General features: G+C 38.6%; 1 protein-coding gene across 1 annotated transcript in view; it reads right to left on the bottom strand.

The window, feature by feature from the left end:
* Positions 1-1,795: 1,795 nt before the first annotated feature.
* The window catches only part of RAB3B (RAB3B, member RAS oncogene family), a 78,763-nt gene continuing 67,979 nt past the window's right edge, over positions 1,796-12,579 (bottom strand). The window contains 3 exon segments of the mRNA XM_032218369.1: positions 1,796-2,740; positions 6,280-6,375; positions 6,378-6,403. Of these exon segments, the coding sequence (XP_032074260.1) occupies positions 6,308-6,375; positions 6,378-6,403 (94 nt within the window). The 3' untranslated portion in view covers positions 1,796-2,740; positions 6,280-6,307.

Below are 12,579 nucleotides of genomic sequence, written 5' to 3'. Positions count from 1 at the left end.
CCGAACTGCCAACCTTTCTGATCGACAAGCTCAGGGTCTTAGCCACTGAGCCACCACATCCCTTAAGAAAGGTTGTAAAAGGGGGAAAAATTCACTTCACCAATGTTTCACTTAGCAACAGTCATGTTGGGCTCAATTGTCATAAGTCAAAGACTACTTGTAGAAGTTAACGTATTTGTAGACAAAAGTGGCATGTTGGCAGATGTAATGGATGGGGAAGAGACGGAAGGGGGGCTAGCTTGGGATAGCCAAGAAGTACCTCTCTGATCCCACCTGCAACTTAGCAGCTGATGTTGCCTCTCATATAATGTAAAGTAGCAAAGAAAAAGAAGTGGAGAGTGGATAAAAGCCCTCTATTTTCATACAAGATTGGTGTACATAAATTCCATTAACTGTACATAATTAATTGTAGCACAGATAGTCCTTGACTTACAACAGTTTGTTGAGTGGCTGAAATTAAAACAGCACTGAAAAAGGTGACTTATGACCGTTTTTCATATGACCGTTGCAGCGTCTCCATGATCAGGTGATTAAAATTCAAATGCTTGGCATGTGACTCACATTTATATGGCTGCAGTGTCCTGGGGTCATGGGATCACCTTTTGCGATGAAGTTATCAGAAGTTGGGTCTACCTGAGACTTGACTTCTGGGTTACTGTTAATAGAATTGTTGCTTTAATTTCATGGAAATTTAATTTCAATTGACCCAGTTGTGTTAGAACACCTTCGTGCTGAAATTTATTGTATTTCATGTTATCTTTATTGTGTTTTGAACCTGGAGTGCTGGATGGGAAGGCAAAAGGTAAACATAAAATGTATTAAATATACTATTTCATATTTATATTTTTATTTATATTAGGCTTCATAGTAAGGTTTTTCTTAACCATAGTATAGTTAAGTCAATTCAAGCAGTGTATTTTTCTTCTGTATCTGAAAATCCCAGATTTTTGTTAATACCCAATTAAGAAATACATGTCTTTGGCGAAAATTCCACAAAGGAGCTTGAGGTTTTATCTGTCTGTGTCACCAGTGTAACTCAAAAGATAATGGGACCTGATTTGATGAGTAGAAAGAACCTCAAAAAAACTGCAAAACAGTGCAAAGAGACATAAGCAACGTGATGTTTGTTACACAGGAACATTGTTGCTACTGGTGAAGAAGTTGCAACAAATGCTAGAAATTATGCTATGCATGCTTTCCCTGCCTTGTTCTAATCTACACCAACAGGAGTTTTCATATCAGAAACTCAAACCTTGTCACTTTTCCCAATTTTCAGCATCATTTTTGGATCAATAGAGAACAGTATTTATAACAAATCAAATTCTTTACATCAGGGATTGAGATTGATCTAGCAAGTTTTTCTCTTTCATAGGTGATACTTGAAAAATAAGTTCTCCTTTGGTGTTAGCATGGCAGCCATCTGTAGAATTCAACATGATTTACAGCCCTAACATGGTATATAAATTATAATATACTTAACATTGCCTGAATTTCCTTGTTTATTCTACCTAGCAGTTTTAGAAAAGAATTTTACTCTGGAGCATAGCCATACATTTGAAAGAATTTCCTACTTACTATATTTGGATAATTATTTGTACTCATCAGCAACTTAAATGAATAAAATAACCTGTAGTTACCAAATAACATTTTATTTTGCCAAAAACTTATCAAGAACAACAAATACACTACAAGCACTTTTAGTATCTTGTAATATATCATAAATATACAAGAAAATAAAACTTTTTGTAATAATTCCAAATTGAGAAAAAAATCACAATTACTGATTTTTGTTTTACTTACACTCCATACAATGGCTGAAATGAAATGAACATTGTATATGTTTATGTAAATGTTATGTATAATTTTATTTAGGTTAACAGAATAAGCCTCATTAAACAGAGTTGAATTTCTTCTAATAATGGTGAAGAGAACATTGTAACCTTATTTATATCAAGATTCCTTACATTTCTTAATAATTACCACTGAGTTCAGAGATACTGATTATCAAATAAGCAGAAGTATTTGGAGACTGAGTGGTGGAATAGGGTTGGAAAGACTGCCAAAAAATAAAATGAAAGAAATGGAGCAATTCAGCATCTTAAAATCATTACTGCACTTGCTAATAATTCTGTTACTTGCGTCTGTCTTTTATCAACATGCAGCCAAAGTATATCTTCATTACAGCTAAATGCTATTTATTTTAAACCATACTTCAATCTTAGCAGTGACTTCTAATGAACAGATCCAGAAGTGTTTTGAATTCATGTTATCTGCTCAATTTTTAATAAATTATTAGAAACACCAAGCATAATTCAGAATGGGTTACACTATAAAATATTAAATCTTAAGATAAATTCTCAATGAAATGCTAGCACTTACAGCCACTTTTTATTTTATTCATAGTGCAGAATATGTTACAGGATTTTTGTGGACACTGAACAAATGTACTTAACAGTAGTTCCACCAGAACAGACACATCCCTTTCTAAAGACAGTAAATGATGAGAAAACATTCCTTCATCAGAGAAAAAATTCCTACTGAATTTTGAGGCACTAACAGGAGCACTTCTGCTGCAGTGGTGGTGGCTGATATGTGAGCCGCACATTCTTCCCAGCAGTAGCCTTTGAAGCTTCTGATTCCATGCTCTCTGACATCTTCTCACAAATGATGTCCACAAGACGCTCAAAGACCTGTTTCACGTTGATATTCTCCTTCGCACTGGCTTCAAAGTAATCAAACCCTAGTTTTTATTTTGGAACAAAGTAAGAGAAATCAGTGATCAGCTTATCCCAAGGTTGCACTTCATACTACTTTAGAGTTAAATCTTCTGCTCAGTTCATAAGCAGCTGGTTTCTTACAAGAACAACACCTCAGGTTCAGAGGATGTAAGATGGTTTGTCATTGTCTCACACCATATAAAAGAAAGTTTCTGAAAGCATTTAATCTGTGAATGGTCCAACTGGGGGTATGTATTCCAGATTCTGCCTACTTGGGTTCTGCAAGATTTCCATAAGAAGCTCAGTAGTCCATTAATGTATCTGTGCAACATAAGGGTGTATTCTGAACATCCTCACTAGTAAAATGTAACTAATAAGTGATTTTGAATTTGAAGTTTTGCTAATAACATAAGAAAAGCTTTTCCAAATCTATGGAAATTCTTAATCATTCAGCTCATGGTTGTCCCCAAATATGCTTTTTCAAAGGACAATTTAAACCTGAACTTGTTTTTCCTTGAAGTCATTTTGCTTTTCATCCAAGAAGCTTTTTCACTTCTCATCTAAGAAACTTTTTCAAAACTAAAGAAGCTTCTTGGATGACAAGCAAAATTAAATACATCTTGAAGACGACCTAAAGCAGTGGTAGGTTTCGGGCGATACAGCCCAGTACAGCCATACTGGGAGTAGCGGGGAGACGCGGCCACCATCTACCGGTACAGTGGCTCGTTTGGCCCTCCACCCCCTGTGTTCTATGGGCATCTAGGGGCACTTCTTCCTAGAAGTGAAGAAGCTTCTTGGATGACAAGCAAAATGTCTTCAAGGAAAAACAAAGTCTAGTTGCCTTTTGAAAAAAAGCACCTTTCGATTAGTAGTTGGTTCCAGACCCTGGCACAGCCAGTATGCTGCGCACAGGGCTGAGCATCCTAGACGGGCATGTGCACAGTGTGCGGCGCTTGCGCGACCTCCCCCAGGCAGCTGGGTGTTGCAGGGCAGTGGTGTGCACATGTGCACGCAGCGCACGTGCCCGTCTAGGATGTCCGGCCCTGTGCGCAGCATACTGGCTGCGCCGGGTCCGGATCCAAACCACTAACCAAAAGGTGCTTTTTTCAAAAGGCAACTAGACTTTCTTTGTTTTTCCTTGAAGACCTTTTGCTTGTCATCCAAGAAGTTTCTTCACTTTTAGGAAGAAGCTTCTTGGATGACAAGCAAAATGTCTTCAAGAAAAACAAAGTCTAGTTGCCTTTTGAAAAAATACCTTTGAGTCTTTCCGATCACATCAAGATGTATTTAATCCATATATTTTTTTAAGAAGCTGAATAATTAACAATCTTCTACTTCTTCATACTTCTGGGGAATGCATATATTAACCATTGGGTATGTCCGTTGTGATGAGTGGGAAATTATGGGTTTGGGGTCTTTTTCTCATAGAGCACCATTGATTTGTCAGATATACCTTTGCATCTCAATTCTCTTGTGGTTATTTCCCACTTTGCCTTTCTATAAATGTTCATAAGTACCAATAATTCGTGGTGAGAGGTGTAATAATATTTAGTAGCAGCTATGGTAATGGGACCAAAGCATAGACATACTGTATCTTTCTTTCCTGATAAAGGATTGTTACTAATAAGTTTAAATCCATGACTTAATTGCAGGCTCCTGGTTCTTCACTAAAATATTAAACAATGGACAATTGTTTTTGTCGAAAACCTACATAATTTGTGATGTTTGAAATGTGACCTGGTAGCTGTCTTTGAATGTACACATTTTGTTAAACTATAACATTTAATCATGTATTGTAGGATTTCACAGCCACCTTTATCAGTGACATGATTTCTAGGAAATGTTTGGTGAGACAATGAATATGTGACTTTTTTTTTCTAGCTGTGCTGCTATACTCTTCAAAGATCTGAAACAGTTTGGCAATATCTCAGGCCTATAGATCCTATATGTGGAGTGGAATTCCCACAACCAGTCATTGATTGTCATATAAATATACTGCTGATAATTTCCCTCGTTTCAATGTTTATCATTTCTATTACTTCCCTAAGAATTCTGGAAAAACAGCTGTTATAATTGCCAGGATGCTGACATTCCTCAGGCCTGTTTTGTGATTTGAATCTTGCCAGAGATGTTCAGCCAAAGCTGATGTGTATGTTTTTAAGCCTGATCTTCCTTTAATCTTCCTTGGTTTTGCATTCTACGGCACATTCAGTTTCTCTGATGCAACTGTACTCATATTTCATGTATTAATTCACTTCTTAGTTTTAGAAATTATCCTTGTTAAATCAATGGTACGATATTGTGCAAATCCAACTGTGCTTATTGAATAAAAATCACCTATTGGGAGATGGGCGTCATATAAATTTAATGAGAAATTAAAGTGTATTTAAGCAATCTCATGTTTAGTGGGGTGCATAAGCCCAGCATTTATTTTTATGTGAGTCAATGTACTTCCAAGTCAGCTTTCAGTGATTACCTATTTGCGTGACACTGTAATCTTATCTGCTGCAAAGTAGTGGAAAGACAGTGATAAGTATCAGACTAAGATCCTGGAGCCATGACTAGAATAAACAAAAACAAGAAAACCCTGCAGATACAGAAATCTAGTTACATACAATTTAAACATCAGAGTACACAGTGGGGTTGAATGAAGGGTTAGGTAATGAGAGAGAAAGGAGAAGTTTTTAGAGAAGTTTAAGACTTGAACCCAGAGGTGGGCTGCTACAGGTTCGTCCAGGTTTGGGAGAACCCATTGCTAAAGTTATGGCTGGTTCGGAGCACCTCCAAATCCATATCTGGCTGGCCATGCCCACCATGCCCCACCCCTGCCACGCCCCTCCCAGGAGTCTCCACACGGCCCATTTTGGATGCGAGATAAGTGCAGGGGTCACAGTGGAGGCTTGAGGAGGGGGCATTACGGATATTCCAGAAGGCCTCTGGAGCCCAGGGGAGGCAGTTTTCGCCCTCCCAGAGGCTTGAGGAAGCCTCCATAGCCTGGGAAAGGTGAACCCCCCCCCCTGCCGTGGTGCAGGACTAGGCCACATTCACCATAGCCACGCCTACCCAGCAACTGAGCAGAGAACCCGTTTGCTGAATTTTTGAAGCCCACCCCTGCTTGAACCCTGATACAAACTGAGATGTCAGAATAGAAGCATAAGCAGAAGGCTGGTATAGTTATAATGACATATGAAATGGATCAATTCATTAATAGGTATACTGGACAAGGAGAGGAACAGGAAGGTAGGCACAAAGTTTAATCTGAAGGGAAAACACAACGCAGTAAGAAGGCCTGTTGTGAAATAAAGTAATGGGGAAAGGATTCCTACAGGCCTTACTTGAATCAAATATTGGAACTGGGAACATTGCTAACTCAATTTTCATGTTTAGAGGGATAAAAACCTTAGACACAATGACAGACATATGGCTTTGAGATTATCTCAACACTGATTTGTCTGCTGATAATAAATAATATCTGGAAAAGCTGGTAAAGATGAATGTGGCTATAGGTCGGGGAAGAAAGGGAGAGGAGGAGGAAAAAAATAAGATAAGGTTGATCATGTACCCAACTGATCAGCCAATGTTTTCCTTTTTCAATAGGAATAATTCTTTTCATCCTCCATATCACACTTATTCCCCACCAGAATAACTTGCGCATTATCCAGGAATATGTCTTTATTTGAGTGGCCCTGTAAAAAAAAAAGACAACAATCTGATTTGCTGTGAATTGTAGCTACAGAATCCATCAACCTCAAAACAACAGCAACAGCTTGAAAACATCCAGTGTTGTACAAAGATATTGTTGTTACTATATTACAAAGCATTTCGTTCTAGAAATTCCCATTGCTTTACATGTGAGCCAACACCTTAGTATTTGCCTATAAAATTAGCTTAGAATACTGTTTCTTAAGATACGTTCATTGGAAGAGCTCTATTTTCCAAGCTATTCGGCAAGTCTTGTGCAGCTCCAACTAGCAGACCTGCAAGCTTTCCCTTTAACAAGCCTGGCTCAAATATTGATGAAATAGGCTATCATGTTCATTTATCCCATTTAAATTCATAATGCATATATTAAAATAAAGGGGAAAAGTAGGTTTAAAAGAGTGTTTTACTCTCTTTTCTATATTTAGAATTTGAAAAGCTAATGAAACAATGCTTTTAGAAGGCATCACGAAGGCAAAAAATACTCTTTTATATCCTGCAGGGGGAGCCACAAGGTTAAAAACATGAATTAATTCAAGTAAACCACATTGCCCCTGTAATTTAATATACTTCAGCTAGCCAGCATACTTACCATGAACAATTTCTACCGAATTAAACAGACCCAAGTTCCATGGAATATTTCCATATATCTCCTCCTATTTATATTGTCAAAATCTGAGTCTTTGAGATTGCTGACGGAGTTGCTTTCTGATTTAAAATTATCACATATGATAATTCATTTATTCATTATCACATACACGATAAAGATAGAATTCATTTCTACAATCTTTTTGATTATCAGTGGTCCATCCACACTGAGGCCTCTCATCTAAAACAGTGTCAGCCAGTCAAATGTATGCATTTTTTTCAGCACACCTGTTGAATATTTATCACTAGTCTTGCTGATAGGGCCTAGTTTAAATCAATGTTGGAATAGTAATAACTAATCTAGGAAGAGCCAATGGCAATTTTTGGCATTTCAGCACCCATTGGTAATGAAATGATACTCTTAAGCTTCACACTTTGACAGCTCTAAGTGTAATTAGTACCATAGTTAATGTTGATGATGAATTCTCCCACCTGCAAGCCTATACAAATTTACCTGAGAATAAATATGGAATTCAGTGATGCTTACTTCTGAAGAAGTCATTGAAAATTGCAGACAATTTCATAACATATTTAGGTTGGATTTTTTCACAGCTGTTTGCAGTTGCATGTTATATTCATACTACAACAGAGATATAGTTAAATAATGTTAAGGCTAAATATTAAACTAAGATTCTTTCCATACTAAGAGAAATATTATGCATGGTAATATATACGAAGATGTATTTTGGCAGCCATATCATGATTCAACATTCCTAGTTATGGTCTCAGATTTTATTTCAGTGCAAAAATTATGGGGAAATAAAAGATCTTAGAACATGATGCTGCAAATGCCTAAATTTATATGTTTGCAGAATATAATACATTTCTTCTTGTTGGCTCTGGGAAATTGTAGCAATACAAAAGTCTAATCTATGCAGGTTTCTGAAAAAAATCACAGAAGCTTTCTCCAATTTGATCAACTCACTGGCACATTATATCCACTCAGGTGCAATGGTTACCGGTACTTAGCTATATCATACTGCCCCCATTCCACAGGGCCAGTCATATCAATGGGAAAACATTTCTGGGCTTTGGCTTCACTAATCTCTCCAAATGGGGGACAATGTTGCTTCCCTTATCACAATTAAAATAGTCAGGGCCTTTTCTAAAAGGAGAGGAAGTCTTTCAGGTAACTGGGTATATCTCCAGATTAATTTGTATCAACCATTTTATATAGTGAGGTGGCAAAAACGGCAGTGACATGGAAACACAGTGTACATTTTCAAAATTTAAAAGTGTACATTTTTGTCACAAGACACTTTCCTTTTTCAATGGCTATGCTCAATACAATAGTCACTCTAAAAGCAGTAGTTTCTCCTCCTTATCTACTTCCTTGTACTTCATTGAATTAGGGAGGAATCTCCCTGAGCTAGCTTTGAATATTATCTTATTGTTGTGATTTAAATGCTTCAGTTTAGGTAATGGTTCCTGCATATCTCTACCAATGTCATCTTCCTTACTCTGCACAATTATCTTCTTTTCAGTGTGGCATTCTGCCTGTTTGCCATATGATATTTGTATTAGTCCATTATGTGTACACAGGTTTATAGCATTAATCAGTAAAGCAAAGGAAATTAGAGCAATATAACCTGTAAGCCATAGTTACCTCCTTTGCATCTCCAAGTTTTTCCCCTCACTGAATAATGAGATGATTAAATTGAGCAACGAACATGGCCTTTTCTCTCATTCCTTCCCATTTTTCTAGTTTGGTATGAATGAGTGTGTCAGCACTTCTTCAGAGCTGACTGTACATCTTGAACTTTTCACAGAGTGATACAACTTGTGAAGTGCCTGTTCTATTAACATTGAATACGTTTTTAGTCCTTGACACTTTTTTGCTTTACAGGTTTTTTAATTAGGTTATTTTTTTCATCTTGCATTCATCTCCTGAATATTACATTCCCACTGATGTTAGTGTAAATAGGCCAATGAGTTCAAGGAAGATTTAATAATGGTTAGGGAAGATGTAATGAAATCAGTAGGATTTAAGTTAGTCATGATTTATTTAAATGCCACTGATTCCATTGGGTCTAATTCTGCTTAACACTCAGGACAGGGCCCACCTTCTGCTTAATATACAGGACAGGACAAAGCCATAATTTTAGCAAAATGCACAAGGAGCTGGAACATAACCTAGAACAGGGGTCACCAACCCCTGGGCTATGGACTGATACCAGTCCGTGGCCAGTTAGGAACCGGTCTCACAAGTGAGCAAAGCTTCATCTGTCCGTGTGCGGGATCTAGGTAGAGCACAAACCACACACACACCCCCTGCTCCATGGAAAAATTGTTTTCCCTAAACTGATCCTTGGTGCTCAAAAAGGTTGGGGACAACGGGTGGGATTCTACCAGTTCAGACTGATTTTGGACGAACTGGTAGCTCCGATGATCGCTGGGAGCGAACCGGTTTCTCCCCGACAATCAGATGGCCACACCTGCTGCCCGTCTTATTTTCCTACCTTTATGTTCTCAGCTGATTTGTGCAGCAGAGCAGATTGCCACATGATCAGCTGTGTTACTCCTCCGAAGAAACTGGAAGTGAAGATTTCTTCAAACTGTGAAACTGGTTGTTAAATTGGGAGGATCCCACCACTGTTGGGGACCACCAACCTAGAATGTTACCAGTATGTTTCATTCATTTGATTAAGCGTGATTTGTTTCTGTCTGTATGTGTTTAACCACCTTTAGCCCATTTTGAAACTTTCATTACAGTTTCAGTGTTTCTTCCATTAATGCGAGAGGAAAGTGACCCATCAATCTTGTTGGCAGCCAAAACTGTAAAAGTTGGTGTTGGTGAGACTTTGGGACTCAGATTACCACAACCTCACCCACAGCCCTGAGGAACTTTTGAAACTTTCTTTAATAGTTCTAGTTTGGGTGTTTCTTTTACGCTCCCTATCCAAGCGTTCTCTTGGAGACAATCTAGGACACGTATGGCATGCATGCCAGAGGTGGCATGCAGAGCCCTCTCTGTGGGCATGCGTGCAATCGTCAGTTGGACTTTGGGTTTCTGATGCTCTGGTGCATGCGAAGACCAGCTGGCTGGCATGCATGCACGTTCCAGAAACCCAAAGACCAGCTGGCCGGTGCACATGTGTGCGCCAGCCAGCTGGTCTTTGGGCTGCCGGCGATCCAGCACATGCGTTCCATTTTGGGCACTCAGTGCCAAAAAGGTTCATCATCACTGATTTAGGGTGCCTCTGAAATGAGCCTGGGGATGACCCAGAGATAACCCACTCCTGTTGGTCTGAACAGCCTGCTGTGGAAATTCCACTGTCATTTAGTCATTCATCACAGTGCCTTCATGGTCGTTTTGTCTTTGGTCAACAAGAGACAGTAAACACCTGGCCTGTTTTTCTTTGCACTGGAATAGCAAACTCTCAGAGGATTGATAGAGCTGTCTACTAGCAATGCTGCTATTTGACATGTGTATGTGCTATGTGTATGTGCTGTGCTGTGTGAAAAATATGTAACACAGAGATACAAATGTGGAATGGAGGGTTGAGGTAGAGAAGGTTTCTTTGCATGGTCATAAGCAATTCATAGAGAAGAAGAAAGGAATGAAAAATCCAAATGCACAAAAGCACCAAGGCCCCTCTAGTTTCATTTATTCTGCCATTTAATTAAAATCAGTTCTTCCAATCATTAAGCCAGACTTTTGGTAGTGGGTGGTGGAGTGGGATCATCTCAGAATAGGGAGGTTGGAATTCAGACAATCTCCAAATGGCACCATCTATGAAATCATTTCATAGGATTATCACTCTCTTGCAAGGAGCAAAATGCCTCTAGGAAATGCCTCTGGGAAGCATCTAGGAAATACGGTATTAAAAATATGGCTAAGAAAATAAATACTGGTAATCCAAATTAAAGATTGAGCTCTCAATGATATTCAGTGCACTTTCAGGCCAACAACTTGTGATTGCTTTTTCCTTTGGGACATATTGGTGGAGGTGGGAGGAAAAAATGTAGTGTGGCAGCTACAGTACAGTAAAGACAGTGTACCTTATACCAATATACGTTTCTTCTGTCACAAGAGTGAGAAAAGCACAGTAACATGGTCATAACAAAGAGCTCTTAGAGAATCACTCTCTTAATACACAGTGATTTCCCCAATTCTTGCATAATGAAAATGCAATCACCCAAGTTGCTCTGAAACGTGTGAATTTAATTGTGCAGTTTAAGCTGACAGATCCTTCCAATAATATTGCATGCTGTTTTGCTGACCTAGAACCATGCTGTTAAACTCACTGATGGGGAATGTTTGACTCAATCTGACCACATTACTGAGGGCAGCAGCAGGCACATGATCCGAACTGGCACAGTACAAATTTGCTACAAGAAGTAATATATTTCTCTTTTTATGAAAAAAAGCATAAATTAAAACCACTCCTTGATATGTGAAATAATTATTGCAGGGAGGTGCGATTTAAAGAGCAACAAGGCTATCAGCTGCCTGGGAAGTGTTGCATTGTCACGGAGTTAGGGTTGCCATTGCCTTCCTACCACAGTGAGAGCTGTCTGAAGACCAGAAAGACAATAGATGAACATTCCCTATTACCATTTCCCAAGGATTCCTCTGTTGCCTTTTACATCCTCTGCTGTCAAGGAGAGAGGAGGACTTCTTGTTTAAAAATAATTATGCAGGAACCTTATCATGGAAATTATATATGTGAACTGAAGGCAAACAAACCTAACCAAATTATCATTTTTGGGTGCTAGAAGTGACCTAGAAGGCTGACAGATTTTCATGTCCTCCCCACAGAATGCCATGGATTTGAGATTATTTTTGTATAATTTTATATAGGACTACTGATAATTATATTATGGTAATTCTATGGAACTTCTAAGCCTGTGAAGGTGAACCTAAGGTATGTGTGCCACAGGTGGCACGCAGAGCCCTCTATGTGGGCACACGGGCCATCACCCGAGCTCAGCTGGTGGAGTGCAGGGGACATCAGGCATGCAAGCATGGGGTGCGGGGTGCATGGAGGGTGGGGTCGCATACACATTGCATTATGGGTGAGTGTGCACACACTTTCAGCATGCCACAAGATAATGGTTAGCCATCACTGCTTTAAGCCATTAAATCAAACAAGTTACTCATGAAGAAATGCAAACCAAAACACCCCTAAGAAATGACTGTCTCCTGCCTGGAGGACATTATTAGGTAATTGTTTCACTTAACATTAGTCAGCCCCATTGATTTTAAGAGGATTTTGTCTCTAATGAACGATGCAATATTGCACTCAACTTCTACCCAAGCCTTTCTGGTCCATGAAATGAAGTGTCTGTGTGTGTAAATAGAGGTCATTTTTGCATTTCAAATAGCTGTAACTTTTTCACTCACTTCTGTGAGATGGGCAGCCATATAAATGTGATTAATTTGTAAATAAGTTGAGATCAAAATGAATAAAACCTAGATTTACGTAAATCTGAAACACCCGTATGCTGTTATCTATTATAAACAATATTTCACAGTATTCATGATACATTTCAAAATATGGCTGTGGTTGAG

The sequence above is a fragment of the Thamnophis elegans genome, chromosome 5, assembly GCF_009769535.1.
Source record: "Thamnophis elegans isolate rThaEle1 chromosome 5, rThaEle1.pri, whole genome shotgun sequence".
Taxonomy (NCBI): Eukaryota; Metazoa; Chordata; class Lepidosauria; order Squamata; family Colubridae; genus Thamnophis; species Thamnophis elegans.
The sequence above is the reverse complement of the archived record's forward strand: the minus strand, read 5'-3'. Positions and strand labels throughout refer to the sequence as shown.